Source organism: Pyricularia pennisetigena (genome assembly GCF_004337985.1).
Source record: "Pyricularia pennisetigena strain Br36 chromosome 7 map unlocalized Pyricularia_pennisetigena_Br36_Scf_7, whole genome shotgun sequence".
NCBI lineage: Eukaryota > Fungi > Ascomycota > Sordariomycetes > Magnaporthales > Pyriculariaceae > Pyricularia > Pyricularia pennisetigena.
This window is the reverse complement of record NW_021940919.1, coordinates 1,772,856-1,790,867: the sequence shown is the minus strand read 5'-3', so window position 1 is coordinate 1,790,867 and position 18,012 is coordinate 1,772,856. Positions and strand designations below refer to the sequence as shown.

Below are 18,012 nucleotides of genomic sequence, written 5' to 3'. Positions count from 1 at the left end.
GGCTTGTTGCCAAGGGCGTTCATGGTTGAATGAACCGTGCCTACGTCCGAGTCAAAAAATGCTAGCATACAAAAACGACAATTTCAATGAATAAGTTGCCTAACAACCTAATCGAGATGCATATCGTAGGTTTTAAAACCGAAGCGATGTTTGTTTTGCCGGGTGGTAAATACAAAATGTTTTCCCAGCAAATGAGCCAAAACTTAAAAGTTAGGTGCGTTAGAAAATCCATCAAATTGAAATATACACACATTAATCATCGCTCGCATTTGCTGGGAATTTGAGCGCATCAGAAACACAGGCATACTGCATACATACCACATCCGGAATCTAACGGACTCGAGATAATGCATCAAAGTAGATGCGGTAGCCCCTGTTGCACGGTGGAGATTTTACCAATAGTTCAGTTCCTCAGCGTCTCTTACAACTCCATGCGGGCGGGTATTCTGGGCCACTAAGACAATAACCATCCGAGTCTTGTGTTGACTATGATCTCATCTCAGGATTAATTTAATTTTTGCCACCGTATTCTGACGACATCTGCTCAAGCTCTCTTCTCCACTACTTTGTATCAACCTGTGGGGAAAAGCACAAGGTCCCGAGAACCCTTGCATGTGGAAATGTCAAGATGCATGTAATGATGTTGGCTGGCAGGCAATATGCGTAAGCGAACGAAGAAATCGAACCTTTAGAGTTACTGTAATTGGATAGTTCAGCGACAGGGGTCTGTTCCCGTTGTTGCCGTGTGGACCAGGGGTTCATTACATGGCTGGATTGATGAATAGCTCGAATGGGACATGATTTATACTCTTCATGCCCGCCGTGAGTCATCGGCTCTGCTTTGCCGAACTGTATGCCATCAAGAGAGAGCCTGCTGGACACCAGAGCCCTGCACTGTTCTCCAGGCTCCATACTAGTCCTTGTGGTAGAGTCGGGTAGTCCCATCATATATTCTTCTTGATTTGGTGAGCCTCTACTGCAGTTAAAAGGAAGCAAGTTTCGTGTCGTTATAAATCCAAAATAACCGTGGACATTTGGCTTCGTCATTTTTGGAGTATTGTTGCTTTGGTCGTCTCGTCCTCATGCCAAAAAGTCGGATGGTGTTCCATACTGGATCACCAGTGTTGCTGTTAGGGTAGCGTTCTGTTCTACTGTAGGGATATGTAAATTTACATTTGGGCATACGAGACGGCCATTCGCGACAACTCGAATGGACATGGCGGATGGAGCTCTTGGTAACAACATCTATTCTGTATCTGTTATTCATATATATCTCCCATCCGTTATTTGATCTCTGGTTTTCCGTGTCTCAACCGCCAAAGTAGTGTGTTGTGTCATACATCATGTATGATACATGATGATGAGTTGACTGAATTTGTACTTATCTACATGGGTCGTGCTTGAGGTTCTTGCTCTTCCAGTCCCATTTCTTTTTTCTCTTGACTAATCACATTCTTGCAGGTGTAGAGCATTGCGCGAAAGAGTATTCTCGCTCTGACTCGGACATTGTGGCTATTATTAGCCCGATGTCAGGGGTTCTTGGACTTTGTTTGTTTGCTCGGCTAGGCCGACAACCGGCGTCTTTTTCTCAGGAATAAAAACTTCAAGATTGGAGGTCTTGCTACGTGCAAGATGAGTGGAAAAGAAACAGCGTTCAAATCACAAACTACGAATTTTTTTTTTCAAGGCAACGTATGTAATAATATGATATCCTGCTGCTATGTTTTCGAGTGAAAAAGAGGAAAGCAGTCGGATTGCCAATCACTACCTACTCATGTTACTATTGTTTCTTGGTTAAACCATGTCACCCACCCTGGTCCAAGCAAGAAAATTATGCTTTTCAGACGTTATTTACAGTTTGTTTATGCAAAAAGACTATCCAAATTTTGTTTCCATAAATCGCATGAATCTACCCATTCATTTCCCTCCTACTAATTCGAGCACTGCTCAAGTCTTTCGTTTTGATAGTACTCACTCTTGCTCCATGTGGTGTTCTATTGACTCCTCTTTACGTCTTCCAATAGAAATCCTCAAAAAAGGGTCTCAAGCAGCGAAACCCCCAGCACCATAGGTATAGGGATTAATGTGAGCCCAAATTCCTCGAGGTTGAACGCATGGAGCCATATCCGTCTGGGCTTGTACTTGTGGTGAACCGATGGTGAGGTTGGAAAGCTCTCCGACAAGCTCATAAACTGGTATGAGAAGAAAGATGACCATGATCCAATCTCTATCTTAGAGGGTGCTAAGGATAACCTTAAATTACGCGAGACCTGAGAAAAATATACTCAATGCTTCGAGACTGAAAACTGTTGGGGCGAACAATACGGCTTCTTTCCGACCGATTTTGGGCCCATTTGCTATCTATCAATCATTCAGCAAACATGTTTGCAAATTCGGTTCCAATACCCTGTTGATTGTCACGGGCTGGTATATGCTTCGCCCTAGATCCAACCACACGTATAAACCCAGCCCGGAATTCAAGCGTCAGATCAGGCCTTTGAAAATGATGTCACGAGTTTGCCAGTAAAGAGATTGCTTTTGCACAAAGACATGAGGGGGCCCAGATGTGCAGGCAATGCAGCTCGGAAGCCTCCCCCAGTGATCATTGTGCTCTGGAGCACGTCAGTGGCAAGAGACAACCGTGGTTTACGGGCTTTACGGGGCAGTAGAGGGTGGAAGAACCGCAAGCCTCAAGGCTTAAGGCTTAAGGATAACTACGCTGGAAATGCGTAGGGCTCTCACAGTCGCCTGCTAGTAGCCCAGATGCAAAGCCAGCCAGGAGGTGAAGCTTGGTCCGGGCGACTGGCTGGCAGGTGGGGATCAGCTCAGCAGTTCCTTGATAATCATGTGGCGCCGCTGGGCTCTCTTTTGGAAAGAGGCGCTCACTGCTGTCAGCAGCGCTGATTTTGACACTTTGAAGATGCAAAGCGGACAGGTTTAGCAGGCCTCATCTTACGCCTCTGCGTCAACGTTTATTGCTTCGCAAAAAAAAGGGGTTTGTGCATTTCATGAAGGCAGACGCACTTTGTATTCCGATTGAACTCGGCCTTGATCTGCTGACGCTCGGCAAAGTCTCTAGAGATTGTGGTGAAAGAAATTATGGTGACGAATCAAAAGCCCAAGCATCCGATTAGAAGTCGCAGGCAAGCCAAGCTTCGGGTACAAAAAACAACATAGAGGGTGGTCCTCAACTAAGCACAGAATAAGAACAGGTACAAGTTGGACAGCAGCTGCGTTGGGCCTGGGAGGCTGGTTTCTGCATGACTATATGCTTTTTGCCTCTTCGATGTGTGACAGTGTGATAGTTTACCAGGACATAGACCGCTTTGGATAGCCAGTGCACAATACGACAAGCTGTCTGTCCCGATCTCATTAGCTTGTGACCGGTCGCGATGGGGCGCGAACAATTCCTCACGGGAGACGCTAGTGATCCCTGGGTTCTGCCTTTACTGTGCAGCACTTAAGAGGCCGGAACGACGCCCATGGAGAGATAGCCCGTTGTCACTTCTACATCGAATCATTTCAACAGTGGGTATCGTCATAGAGAGGGTTCATCCCAACGCATTAGGCAGACGGTAAAGCGCACAGCCCTATACGACAAGTCGGGAACGGGTGGGAATATGGGAACAAGACTGAAATTCATGCAGACTTATGCTTGTAATCGTGGATGATCTCGCCAGCCACGCTGATGTGAGCTCGACGGGCTTACTTCTATTCCCTCGACCCTCGCCAGGGTCAGGTTCTCGCTGCTCGGCAGCATCTCCACCGGGGCGCTCCGACCCCGCGACCGAAAGATTCTCGGCCAGATACGCGCCAAGGGCTGCTTCATGACGAGCAAACAAGCGCTGATGATGCCCAAGTTGATCTCGAGGAGCGTCCACATGCCACGGTCGATGAAGTTGAAGGTGATGTCTTCTTTGTTCTTGAGCGAGTTTTGGACTGAGGTTGTCCGCATGATGGATGTCACGGTGACACTAAGCATGACGAGGATGGGTCCAGGGGTCAGCATGTATGTAATTGGCAATAAATAAGACATGTGTATTTTGAAAGAGGGAGAGAAAAAAAAAAAAACTTCACGTATAGGCGGTGCAACTTACAATCCACCCAGTAAAAACACGCAACATAGCATCAGCTTGTCGCGGCGACCGAGGTGCTGAAGCCCAAGGATGGACGGGATGGGGAGGGCCAGAACCATGACGTCGGTCAAGATATTCATGACGGCGTAGGCGACCCAGAACTTGTCCGAGTCGATGCACCGCGCGTTGACCGACTTGTCCCAGGCGCCGGCGATGGGGACGCACTGCCAGATGGTGGCCGCCACGCCGCCTATGCTCCAGGCCACGATGACGGCCATGACGGAGAAGGCGGCGAGCCGGAAGCGCGACGACACAAAGATGCGCAGGTATAGAAGGATGGCGGCCACCTTGTTGAAGCAGACGCTGATCTTGTAGGGCGTCTGGGCAAAGAAGAAGAGCTTCAAGGCGGTGCGGAGATGGGTCGTGGGTAGGTCGGCCTTGTGCTTGCCGTAGCCGTTTTCGATGGCCAATTGCATGAAGACAGATACGAGGAGGGACATGACCTGTGGAAGAGAATGAGGGAAAAAGGGTGTAAGTGATGTTGCTTTTTTCCAATAGCGCGATGCAGATTGTGGATTAACAAAAAAGCAGACCGCAAAAAAAAAAAAAAGAAAACACTCACCCAGGAGCCCACAACAGCACCATCATCCCAGCCGGTCTGCGCCGACCAAATGCGCGTCCATAGTCGCAAGACGACAAACAGACCGGCCGATACTATCATGATGATGGACAGTATGTAGAGCTTCCATCCATTGTTGTCGTCGCCATCTGCAGGGAACCCCATCCCGTAGGGGCCCATAGTGGACGCGTGGTGCAGGGCTGGGAACCCACCAAGAGAAGCGCTCGGATTTTCTCGTGTACTAGAATAGACAAGAGAACGCTAGATCTCTATGGGGTAAGACAGACAGTCCACAGCGATACCCACAGCTTTGGGTCTGCCATTGCTTATATCGATTGAGCCAAGACTCTCTCCCTCCCCCTTAGGAACCCCTCAGCTGCTTGTTGCTGGGTTGAAATTACCAGATGCCTAATTCGGGATGGTCTGGAAGGGAGGGAAGGTTTTCAAATTTCTAGTTGGCCGGTACAGCACTCTGTTCGTACCCATAGCGTGCCATAGTTGGTCCCTTTCGGGCCGGGTCGTCCGGTTTGTGTAACCTCCAGACCTGTTGGCCAAGAATGCCAAACAAAAAGCGCCCCTTGCTTTGCCATGCCTACCAGCTGCACACCCCGGCACATACCCCGGCCCTGCCCGCACTCTGTTGGTAGTATAAAATGAAAAACCCCCCTGTCCAATGCTACCACTTGGCACCCCTCAAACTGGGGCAGTTTTTCCGCAATGTCGGCCATTGACAGAAAATTGCAATTTCGCCTGGCTGTGGTAAAGAAAAAGAGGGCAACAGACCGAAGGATGGATCCGCTCCCGCCCTTGCCGCCGCCCAATTGCTGTTCGCGGGGATATACAATAGGAACAAAGCTCCCACCAAAAAATAAAGGCGGCAGGAGCAGGTTTTTTTTTTTTCTTTTATTTTGGTCTTCTATCCCACCAATAACTCAATTCGCTGGGTTCCGGGTTCGGGGTCACCCAAGTTTCCGAGCCGCCGCCTGCCACGAGCCCAGAGAAACCAGTAGCAAGGGAGCAAGGTGAGACGGAACCGAAATCATGGCCCCCTCAATGCTGACCGCGAGTCTTCAGCTGCTTGCCTTGGGTGCCCTGGCTGCCGCTTCGCCCTGCGTCAAGACCTGCCCTCCTGATCTGAAGGATCGGCTCGTCACAGAGACCAGCAACGGGCGAGTCATTGGCCATGTCGCTCCAAACACGTCGTGTGTGGTCGAGTACCTTGGCATCCCTTACGCGAAGCCACCCGTCGGCCAGCTTCGCTTCGCTGCTCCCGAGAAGCTCACCGGCCCGCCCTCCACCTACGAGGCGGCCAAGTATGGATTCGACTGCCCCTCGGTCCCGTCCGGCCCGCCCACCTACCCGGACCTGACGCCGCAGGCCCCGCGCATCGTCAGCTACTTTGCCGGCGCCTCGGGCACCCCTCAGAGCGAGGACTGCCTGACCCTCAACGTCTGGTCGCGCCCGTCCGCCAAGGGCCCCGCCGCCAAGAAGCCCATCCTCGTCTTCTTCCATGGCGGCCGCTTCGCCATCGGCAACACCAACAGCCCCATGTACACGGGCAAGTACCTGGCCGAGGCCGAGGACCTCGTCGTCGTGACCGTCACCTACCGGCTCAACATCTTCGGCTTCCCCGGCGCCCCGGGCCTCGAGGCCCAGAACCTGGGCATCCGGGACCAGCGGGCCGCCGTGGAGTGGGTGCGAGACAACGCCGCGGCGTTTGGCGGCGATGCGTCCCGCATCACCATCTCGGGCCAGTCGTCGGGCGGCGTGGCCGTCGACTACTGGACGTACGCGTACCGCGACGACCCCATCGCGCACGCCATCATCGCCACGTCGGGCAACGCCTTCAGCTTCCCCGTCAACGCGCCGGGCGTCCCGGAGCGGAACTGGAACACGGTCGTGGCGGCGCTGGGGTGCGGCGCCGACGCCGACGCCGACACCATGGCCTGCATGCGCCGCGCCAACTGGACCGCCATCAACGCCGCGGCCGGCGCCGTCCGCCCGTCCGCCAGCTCCAGCGTCCTCCGCTCCGTGCCGCCATTCTACCCGATCCCGGACGACAAGATAGTCTTGGGCGACTACGTGGCCCCGACGGCCTCGGGGTCCTGGGCCCCGCTCCCCGTGCTCATGGGCCACAACCACAACGAGGACGGCTACTACCGCCTGGCCGTGTACCGCAACGGCGTCGTCCCCACGCCGGCGCAGGTGGCCAGCTTCCTGCTCGAGTCCTTCACCTGCCCCGTGTCGTACCAGTCGCAGGCCAGGGCGGCCCGCGGCGTCCCGGCGTTTGCGTACCGCTTCCTGGCCGACTGGGACAACACGCGCCTGTTCCCCACCAGCGGCGCCTACCACGGCGTCGACCTGCACATGGTCTTTGGCGCCTCCGAGGACACGAGCGGCCTGCCGCCGTCGCGCGACCAGAGGAGGCTGACGAGGCTGATGCAGCGCATGTGGGCCAGCTTCAGCGCCGACCCCAACAACGGCCTGACCAAGGCGCTGGGGTGGCCCGTCTGGGACCCGGAGAAGGAGACGCTGGCCGTGCTCGGGAGGGACAACTCCCCTGGCGTTTCGTACGTTGAGCCGCGCCAGTTTGATGCGCCGTGCCGAAACGTCACCATGGGAGCGCTGAGCAAACCTGTTTGAGCAGCGACGAGTTGATCGGAAGAGAGTCGACTGAGCTGAAGATTTACGAATGGAAATGCATTCTTGAACCTATATCTTATCTGAGGCATAAAAGGAACAATTTTAACTATTTTATAGTAATACTTTTTGTCCATGGTCTTTACTGAGCCGCACTTCCTTTCCGCACTTGTTGTCCCCATGTAATCTGCAGGATGGCCTTGTTGCTTTCGTTCGTCTCGGCGAGATGATTCCGCTTCAATGTCTTTCATCATTTCCAATGTAACATGCAGCCTTCTCAACTCAACTGTTTTCTCACCACCCGGACTTGACTTCAAGAATGTGAAGGCAACAAACCCAAAACTCTGCATCACTTGGGAAATTTGTCGCCAATGTAGATCATACAGCTCAACAATTTCATGAGCACACAAATAACTGTCGTAATCCTACAATGCTAACATAACGCCGTTTTCCAGCTTCGATAAAACTACTCTGAGTCTACATGGCCTCCTAACAACTTCCGCGCCATCTTACGGTCCATTCTTTGGGAGGCTTCTTGACAGAGTCACAGAATCCGAATTGCAATAATACCCGAGATGAAAAGGTTGTTTGTGATCTGGGCCAAAACTCGCAATTTCAAGGGCAAATTCTCGGCAACCAAGCCAACAATCTCGAGAATTTGCCTCTGTACATAAGAGCAAAGTTCCACCGTCGTGGTTCCCAATTTCCCATGCCATGATGACGAAGCCGGAGCGACTGTGAAAAGGAAATGCACCGCAGTTTCGAACGACCGAAAGGACATAATATTCAGCAAGACACGGCACACTTGGCATTTTCCGTCGGGGAGAGGGACACATGATCAATCACCATTTCTCAGCAGTCATATGCACGAGGGACAAGCTGCGTTGTCACCTACAGCAGCCTAATGCATCCACTAGCTGATCCAGGCAGCCTCGACGGCTCGTCATTTTTCTCACAGAATATTACATCGCCACTGCCTAGTGTTTACCAGGAATCAAGATAAACTTCCACTTTGGCCTGTTTTATATTTGCTGGGTTATGATTGTTTCGATAGAGACAGGCTCATACGCTCTAATGGCGGGAAAATTGTTTCCTAGCGAACATTACCTGCATCGCTTTTGATTCGATAGAAACTTTCATAAATTCCCCGAGCTATGTGCCGCTTATGCCATCCTCTCGCTCGTGTTTTTAGTCTCACATCATTGTCCAGCAAATAAGGTTTCCGACTGATTTGCAATCTCAGTAAACCTAACGACTCTAGGCACAAACAGCAAATCAACATTTTCAACATCGCAGACATTACAAATATCTGGGTCTAAAAGCGCGTTGCTAAAGCCATTTTTAATAGTTATCGCAAGATGGGAACACCTTCATGTAATCCATGTCGATAGTGTCATTTCCAGACACTACTGGCGCTCGAGAACTCGACTGCGGCCGACAGCGATTTCATTTACATGTTTGACCTATATATCTCTTAAACGCACATTGAATACGAATGTTGAGCCAGAGCTCCCGGTGCCCTATTTTGGACATGCTTCTTCGTGCAACGTGGCCCAAGTCTTTACTGCTACGCAGATCCTCGAAGACATGTAAAATACTACAACAGCGTGCAAATCGTTCACTGCGCTGTCCAAGACACCGTCCAAGATCCAAACCCTATTGGACAATATCAAGCAGCGAGCCCTTGTAATGAAGTTGTGTATAACCAGCATTTTCATCTATCTAAATCCGCACAATCGTTTGGGAGTATATGCAGAACTTGATTCGATAATTTTGTTTTCTGCCCTTGGGCGATGATACTCGAAAATGTGAGAGAAATGCTTAATTAAGCCTGCATTCTCAATGTGCGATTCGATGGTAGCATGAAACAAAAGATCAGAGAACAAGTCGTCGAATAACCCCCGGAACAACCCACACGCTCGCGTCATGCTTTAAACGCTTTCTTATGGCATAGTTGAGTATGGATCAAAATTTTTACTCTGGTCGCACAGGTTTCTATCGCTTACCAGTCGACATAAGTACAGTCACCTTCGGGGGCTATTTGCTGAAGCCCAAATCGGAAATCTTGCCCCCAAAACGAAACGGGGAAGCAAATGTTGTCCGGGACTGGTGCCAAAACTACTCAGCACCAGGGAAGCGACCCTTCAGGTTCGAGCCCTCGCTCTCGCATGCATCACATCGGCCAAATTGCAAGTTACCTCGATGCCCTTATTTGTTCAAATCTTTTGTAAGGAAACAGCTTCCTATAATGCCAACCCCTTCGATGCCAATCCTCTTATGTTTGCTAACAAGTCGTTTTGTTATAGAAGATTATGGAATTTAAAACATAGAAAAAGAACCTAACGAAGATTCTCCTCGTAAGGCACGACGGAAGCCCAGGTATTGGCAACAAGAGCTAGGAACGTCTGCAAACAAATACCCGGTCTTTGCATGGTCGCTTGTACTTGTTGAGATGCTCACGATTTTATAATGTTTTTAGAAGCTGCGACGGTTTCAGTAGGAGATGAACAATTCAAGCCACTCTTCTGGCATGTTCTACCACCAAGAAACAAAACATACAAGGAACTGCGTATCCTGAAAATTCAACAATATAATTGAGATGAATGACTTTCGGGACGTGCTTAGCATGTATGTTAAGACAGTGTCTGCCCGAAAGCATGACGGCATTATTGCCTAGACCCGATCGGAAGACGTGGAGACAGGGGAGCGTCAAAACTATTTCTGTCGTCTGTCCTTTACGTGGTAGAGCGACGCATTTTCCGTCATGCAAAATCTGGGGGAGAGTGGAGTTTACTATTTGTTCCTTTGTTTTCGTTTGCAGTCTACAAAACTTTTGCGCGTAGCCAAGCCAGGGCACTACCTGAGCGATTTCGGAACAAATGTTTCGGATGCTCTCTGTGGTTCCGGCCTGACATAGACATATGTCAGCAAAACATTAAACAGCCTGACGCCGATCCCGCGTGATCATTGTTTGTTGATTTTCAGGAGAAAAAAAAAAGGAAAAAAAAAAAAAAAAAGCCGTCGGTACCCATGTATGGATTTTACACAAGTCGGGGAACTCGACTTATTTATGCCTGTGGTTTTACGTACTGGTAATGGCCATGTTGCTGTCATAGGTCATGCGACAGCTGCCAAGCGCAAGGATTGCGGGAGGGGCCTTTTAACCCTTTCTCAAACAAGTCGGTATTGGATAGCAGTCAATCCTGATGCAGCCAAGGGTTATTTTTGCTAAGGATATTTTCGGCAGACATCAAACCCCCCACAAACATCATGTACAGCACTGGGCTTTCTGTATTATGCATACGTACACTAGCCACACACGTCCACGCAAGCCACAAGGCATGAGAGATCTACGTAACCATAAGTACTGTAAATCAGATCAGTCTCAGTTGAATAATGTCCCGATTTCCAGAAGCAGTAAAAATGTGCGATTGTTGCTTTGTCTGTCTATTTTTTATGTTTATTTTTTTTTTTTTTTTTTTTACAACGGCGCCAATTGAAAATGACATCTACAGTAAGAAAAAAAAAATTTCTGCAGAGGAACAGAGACAGAAAAACTACAATCAACAAAAAAATTTCCGAACACTATGTATTCATTTCCAGTCGTCTTTTGTGGCGCATGAGTGGATCCCTCAGCTCACGTCGGCTATGTGGGCTGCCAATGTTTGGCTGTTGGATACGTCAAGGGTGAAAAGTGTTTCAAAAAGTCTCCAACGCGTGGCGGCTAGGTACCTTTTTTAGCTGCTTTCGTGGCCAAGATGACTTGGTATTCTGGAGAGCCACTGTCGATCACCAAGTACCGAGCCTCAGCCCTATGCCAAAAAAAATCCCCGGTTTTGATGCTCCCGAAATGTCGCGTTACTACCTAATTCGGTGTTGAACTAGGGGAGAACCCAACCCCAAGAGCCGGGGGGGCGACCACTGGGAAAGGTTTGTTCGATGAGACGATTCCCTTCCAAGCAACTTTGGAAACCCCCCAAAAGTGTTGTTTGGGTTTGAGCGGCCCCCAATTGATTGTTTAACCTGCTTACATTGTAGCTTAATTTAGTGACGATGTGATGTAACCTGAAGCCCGCTTGTGCAGGCAAGCAAATGCTTCTTTTCCCCCTGGACTTTCGCATGGTTGTCCTTATTTTCCATGCTCCCGGGATCCAATTGGCATCCCCCACAAAATGAGATTCCAAGAAGCCAGGTCATTCCTATAATGGCCAAAGACCAGATTTATCAAACAGACGACGCCTGCTACAACCAACACAATGCCTCCCGTGGAAGTTTGCGTGCACTCGCAGCCTCCCCCACCAACCCTGCGCACCCGATTTGGCTTTTCCAATGTATGCATCCCTGGAGCTTGCCGCTATCCCGGCAGCACATCTGCACATGGGGTTTTGTTTACGTTTGTTTAAAGTAAAAAAGAAAAGAAGAAAAAAAAAAGTCTGCCTCCCCATGTGCTATGATTCTCGACTATATCTAACCACACCTTCCGGGCTTCGCTCTCCCGATTGCTGTTCTGCTCTGCTCTCGACATCATCTCATCTGCTGCATCTCTCCAGCACAAGATGTCACCACGTCGAGAGAGCATTTCTTCCACGAGTTCCGCGCGGTCGGACGAGTCCAAGAAGACCGACGCCTCGGTTCAGAAGAAACAATCGAAACTGCGGTGGTACTCGGAGGACGACACGCCCAGGGAGCGCAGGTTCATCGCCAAGCTCGACATCATCCTGATCCCGTACGTGTTCCTGGCCTACGCCGTCAAGGCCATCGACGGCGTCAACCTCAGCAACGCCTACGTCGCCGGCATGAAGGAGGATCAGCGCTTCTTCGGCAACGAGCTCGTCCAGCTGCAGACCATCTACACCCTCGGCGCCGTGCTGGGCATGATCCCCTTCATCTATCTCTTTACCTGCCTCCCCATGCAGTGGTCCATCCCCATGATGGACGTGTTCCGTGCCCTATTCACCATGTGCCAGTGCCGCGCCGATAGCTTTGTCGAGCTGGCTGCGTATCGCTTCTGTATTGGGTTTTTCGAGGGCGCTTTTTACCCTGCTATGAGTTATGTTCTTGGTGAGTTTTGCTTTTTTTTTTTTTTCGTTATTTTCAGTCCGGTTACTCACGAGCCAAATTCCCTAACCCCATTCGTCCAGGTTCGTGGTACCGCGGCAGCGAGCTCGCCCGTCGAGGCGGCCTGTCGTCGATAGGAGTCAACGTCGGCAACATGTCGGCCGGTCTGATCGCGGCCGGCGTGACGCAGCACCTCCAAGGCTATGCCGGCATCACGGCCTGGCGCTGGATCTACATCATCTGCGGCATCATGACGTTCCCCGTCGCCATCATGGGCTTCTTCTTGCTCCCCGGCACCGTCGCCCAGCCGAACCGGTGGATCCTGGCCGACGACGACATCGAGACGGGAAAAAAGCGGCTCGAGCGGGACGGCCACGTCGTCGCCGGCAAGTTCAAGCTCGCGATCCTGCCAAAGATCCTCAACCCGAAGAACGTGCGGTTCTGGACCGTCGTCCTGGTCAACCTTCTCTTTTGGAACGCTGGCATCCACAAAAGCGTCGGCGGCTATCTGCTGTGGATCAAGAGCCTGAACCGGTACAACGCCACCGAGATCAACCAGCTTGGCTCCATCGCGCCGGCGCTGGGTATCGCCTACACTTTGATAGCTAGTTTCGCTTCGGACCTCCTGCTGGGTCCCATGTGGACCATTGTTGCCGCGTCGCTCTTCAACGCGTCCGGGCTCGTCATCCTCGTCATTTGGGACGTACCCGAGGGGATGTTGTGGTATGCGTTTTCCACCATGTTTTGGTCCAGCTCGATCGCTGGAGTCCTGGGTGGATGGGTCAACTCGCTGCTTCGCGATTCGCCCTCGGAGCGCTCCTTCACGATCATCATGGTCACCATCATCTCGCAACTCACCGTAGCCGGCACGCCCCTGGCGACCTTTCCGACCGTCGAGGGCCCAAGGTTTCCCAAAGGCTATGCGTTCTGCCTCGGCTGTGCGTTGGCGCTGATCGTAGCCGCTTTCGTCCTGAATCTGTACCTCAAGAGGGAGGAGTAAGTTTTGCCACAATCTCGATTGCAGAGTGTTACCATTGTGAGCATCTGGCTGACCTTGACACCTTTTTTTTTTCTCTTTTGCATTAGGGAGCAGAAAGCTGCAGCTGAGCGCAGCGTGGAGGAAGGTCTTCAAGAAAAGCTTGACGACTTGGACAGACCGGATACACCGGATTCTGTCATGACGACGGCCTCGACGGCCCAAGACACGCAGCAGGCTGTAGGGAGCGGTCAGGGACCTAGACAAACTCCCACGACAGAGATGCCCAGGAGGTTCATCAACTATTCGACCAATTTCAAAGTACCGGCGCCGGCCCGGCTGGGACCCATCAAGCCGTACACCCCTATATAGGCTGGGGGGGAGGATGGACTACAAATTCGGGATCACAGTTACCGAGATAATGTTACAAATAATCATGACCAAACCTGCTTAGAATACCCCGTGAATGGTGATTAGTGAACACGATTTGCGTCTTAATTTGTTGTAGGGGCTGTGGTTGGGTTGTCGTTGCAAGCTATTGATGGTGACGTTTCCTAAAATGAGGAGAGAAAAAGTAGGGACGGTAAAAGGAAAAAAAAAAGAAAAAACCACTCGCCGCCCAGCTTTCAGCTTAACATGTCTACTCGATCCCGATCGAAAAAAAGACTTTGCTTGTGGTTTGCTCGTCAGGTTCCACACTCATCATCCACTCCAGTGGTCAAAGTCAAAGTCAACCTGCCTACGGAGCATACATGCTACGTGTCGAAAGAGACAAAGGGTCTGGATGAATAGCCCTGCAACCACAAGAAAAATTCCATGAATCTCGAAACAGGTTGTGGACATTTGGGCGACGGCAAAGACGTCCAAGTGGCTGATTAAGTTTGAGCACTTGACATAAAGCATGAGTCTTGGTGTAAGTATTATTCGACCGGGCCTTGCAGATTGCAACGATGCCATACAACGTAGCACGAAAAGAAGAACAATGCAAGCCGCTTGGTATAAGCAAAGCTTATCCATTCAGCCTTGTGAAGCAGCTAAACCATGAAAAAAAAACCTCATACAGCCGCACCCTGTAAAGCAGCCGCGTTCCCAGTGGCAAGTTTTGGCGTAGCTCTGTTGGGTATTCCACTGCTGCTCACTGTACCCACAGGTGTGAGGCCTTTGGGTATAATGCATCCATAAGGATGGCAATCTTCAATGGCCGTTTTGCACATCCATTTGAAGCCCTTCGCCTGCACAACCTTCCGCACACCTGCCAGGGCTTCAAAGGAGCTGACGACGGTGTCTTGAGCGTTCTTTAGCTGGACCAAGCACTTGGCACCGGCTGCGACTGTGACTTCGGGGAAAATAGCGAGCGCCGCGACGGTTAAGAGGGTTGTAGAGAGTTGCATGATGCCGGCTCTATAGATGTTTCAAGAAAGAAATGTTAACGACAACCTTTGCTAGTGAATCTGATCGGACAGGACTGACGAGTTCGTTTATTTTTGTATCTACCAACTTGAGTTGTTCCGTATCGATTAAAGCGAAAAGAGTAATATTAAAATTAAAGATATTATTGCCGCGTTGAATCGGAAGAATAACTGAAAAAAAACTGTACACTTCAATTATAACAAATATGATGTAGAATAATGTGCTCAAAAAGATTGTGGTTGGTACCGAATGCCACGACCCAATCGTCGGATGAAATTGAGAGAGAAAAAAAGTCGAAACAAGTCAGCGATTTAATGGACTTATATAGCTATGGAAGAAAAGTCAGTGTTCTAAAAAAAAAGGCGATGAAAATAACAACCTAGGCTTCCCGCAATTGAAGACGATCATCTGGACTGACGCAAGCCGCTGGTACCTTCGTGCATGTGAATGATGCACCAAGATCATTCCCTCCCGAGTCGTCACTGACCTTTGGGCCGGGTGCCCGGGCATCAACACGTTTGACACGTGCCCCCATGGCTGTGTTACTGGGATGATGCGTGAAACAGATACATGACTGAAATGGGCAAAATTGTTTGTGAGGTTCAATTGGCTGGTTCGGGGTGACTGGGTGGAACTGACAGGCAAGCCGTACCTTGCTATTGACTTTGTTGATGGTTGTATTGCGGCTGTACATGCTCCCAAATAAAATCATTTCAGTTTGGGATCTTGCCAAAAGAGATTCTTATTGCTATTTATGGCAGCCTCAGTGCTCAGTCTAGACTCGGCGTCCCTGAGATGGTCATGTTGCTTTTAAAGTTAAATAATTATAACTATTTAATCAGCCGTTTAATATGCAGCATATTCGGTGCGTTTCTAGCCACGAAAAAAAACCTTTTAACGAAACCATTCCTACGTTTATGGGGTTAATATTAACGGAAATATTTGAAGGTAAGAAAACAAGTATATTAGTATGTTAATTGAGAGAATAAAACTGTGAAACTGCAAGTTTAATTGTCACGTATTACTTGACGGCTGTACACTGTGGGCCCTTTAGAAAGATGGTTACAAAACCATAATTTTCGATAGTCTCAAGGCTCATCCCTGAAACCCAGAGCTCCACAATCGATCCACTTCGTAGCTCAATTGCGGTTTTGCAATGTATTTGTGGGTCTATCCAAAGAGTGTTGTGGTTCAGGTCTGAGGACAATTTGTCGATTTTCGCCGTTTATAGCGGTAATTTCGGCATTTTGACGACCAATGCTCCGTTACAAGAAAATAAATAAAGATCGAAGAAATAAGCGGTTTGTACGTTAAAGATTGCCTTTAGTACCGCTATTGATAACAATTTAGTTTATATTTTTATTGATTGTAATGGCCGAATTGGATACCCGCTGCCTTTAATCCATTTAAGGCGATGCTGCTTTTTTCCATATTTTGTTGATTTTCGATTTCTTTTTCTATTATTTTCGTTTTTCGACCAAATTTTTGAATTTTTGCACGTGGAAGGTCGTATAAGTATATATACAATTATATAAAGTTTTGATATATACACCGTATTATATAAGCAGGTATATGGGCGGGTAGGTAAAATACATGTATTTTTAATTATAATTTACAATAGAAACGCCTTTATATTTTTACCTGTTAATAATATGGGTTGCTAACAGGGGTTTAAGCATTAGCCTTGGTGCAGAGTGGTGCTAAATAATGCTACAAAAGCCTGTAATTACAGGGTTTAATTGCACTGAATGCACTAGAATGGTACGCTAATTTTGGGATTAATAGTTTAAATTAACTAATGGGGAAAACTTTGCTTTGTTACCCTTATATACCCTCCGATATCGCAATTGGGGTCCGTACGCCAGAAAGTGTTCCGGTACCGCAGACGATTTTCCGAAAAATTACTTTGTATGGGTTTTTTGAAAAAACACCCTCATTTCCATATAAACCATCTCTGGGTTAGCACTAATTTGCTGATTTAGTGAGATTCTTTACCCGGTACAGGGTAGCTAACTCGTAGGTGCAGGGTGGGTGTTAAACCCCATTCGCTAACCCTTTAAATCGCAATTCCTGCAACACAAAATATAACGGAAAATCCGACAATCCCGACAGCCCCATTATGGCACTATTTACTATGGTTTATATACAAATTAAAATGGACCTATGATATGCTATATAACGCATATAATTAACAGCCCCTTTTTTGCTACTATTCACATAAAGTCGGAAAAAAAAAGTATATAAAAATAAAACTTTTGAAAAAAAAGATCCCCCTTATGTCCTAACCCGACTCGAGCTCCCGTTATAAACCCCTTGGATAACTAAGCCGTTTATACCGATTTATAAACCGTAAATTAGACGAACCCCCGAATTGGAAAAAAACCCCTAGAACTGTGATAACCCCCGGATTCGAACGCCCGATATACATAATATTAACCCACGGAATGAACTATTGAACCAGGTAGCTAATTTGGCTGTTCGTTGGTAATAGTCAAAACTAAGCATGTTATATAGCGTATTTCGAATGCGTAAATAGCCCAAAACACGAGCTTTTTCAATTCTAATTCAACTTTGGGTATAAGGTCGGTATGAGTTGCTTATTAATTAACCTGTACAAGGTAGATTCGTGTAATACGGTCGGTATTGGGCTAACAAAAATCCTATATTGCAGAGAAAGGGAATTCGATGGTAATTAACTAACGAACTAATTAAATACCCTAAAGCTCAGTACATAAAAACTAAGCTTTTAAGGGTTTAAACCCTATAAGTTTTAAAAAAGACCTTGTGAATTGGAAGCGTTAAAGGCTTGATTAGGCCATTAACAGGCATTTGTTCGGATTCCAAGTATTTTAGGGTCACTAATCCTTTTATAATTAACTCCCGTACGTAATAAAATTTTGATAACGTATATTTAATACGTTAATGGTGCTTAGGGTTATATGCGTTAGCAATAAAACCTCTTTCATTTCCAGATATTGCAATAAGGTCTTTTATAGGTAGTCCAATCTTTATAAATAAATTTTTAAGCCATTATATTTTACGCAGGGCTTCCATTAAAGCATCGGTTTCGGCTTTTGGAATATTTAAAGCTATTATATTAACCTTTTTGCACTTCCACGTTATAAGGCCCCCAAATACGATTTACAAATATCCGTAAATGGATTTTAAATCTTCCCTAACCCCGGCAAAATCGCTATTACTAAAACCCAATAATTTAAAACCTTTAAAACCCC

At 48.4% G+C, this 18,012-nt stretch overlaps 4 protein-coding genes across 4 annotated transcripts; 2 read left to right on the top strand and 2 right to left on the bottom strand.

Annotated features, from left to right (window-relative positions):
- Positions 1 to 3,649: 3,649 nt before the first annotated feature.
- On the bottom strand, positions 3,650 to 4,875 carry PpBr36_10053 (uncharacterized protein; the record flags this gene model as incomplete). The annotated part of the gene is made up of 3 exons (XM_029897168.1): positions 3,650 to 3,974; positions 4,098 to 4,579; positions 4,699 to 4,875. The coding sequence occupies 3 exons, from the start codon at positions 4,873 to 4,875 to the stop codon at positions 3,650 to 3,652; spliced, it is 984 nt and encodes a 327-aa protein (XP_029745078.1).
- Positions 4,876 to 5,736: 861 nt separating this feature from the next.
- On the top strand, positions 5,737 to 7,338 carry PpBr36_10052 (uncharacterized protein; the record flags this gene model as incomplete). Its single annotated transcript, XM_029897167.1, has 1 exon — positions 5,737 to 7,338. The coding sequence occupies one exon, from the start codon at positions 5,737 to 5,739 to the stop codon at positions 7,336 to 7,338; it is 1,602 nt and encodes a 533-aa protein (XP_029745077.1).
- Positions 7,339 to 11,891: 4,553 nt separating this feature from the next.
- Positions 11,892 to 13,741, top strand: PpBr36_10051 (uncharacterized protein; the record flags this gene model as incomplete). The annotated part of the gene is made up of 3 exons (XM_029897166.1): positions 11,892 to 12,396; positions 12,477 to 13,389; positions 13,480 to 13,741. The coding sequence occupies 3 exons, from the start codon at positions 11,892 to 11,894 to the stop codon at positions 13,739 to 13,741; spliced, it is 1,680 nt and encodes a 559-aa protein (XP_029745076.1).
- A 683-nt stretch (positions 13,742 to 14,424) lies between these two features.
- PpBr36_10050 (uncharacterized protein) lies at positions 14,425 to 14,760 on the bottom strand (the record flags this gene model as incomplete). The annotated part of the gene is made up of 1 exon (XM_029897165.1): positions 14,425 to 14,760. One exon carries the CDS (start codon positions 14,758 to 14,760, stop codon positions 14,425 to 14,427), a length of 336 nt encoding a protein of 111 aa, XP_029745075.1.
- Between the last annotated feature and the right edge of the window lie 3,252 nt (positions 14,761 to 18,012).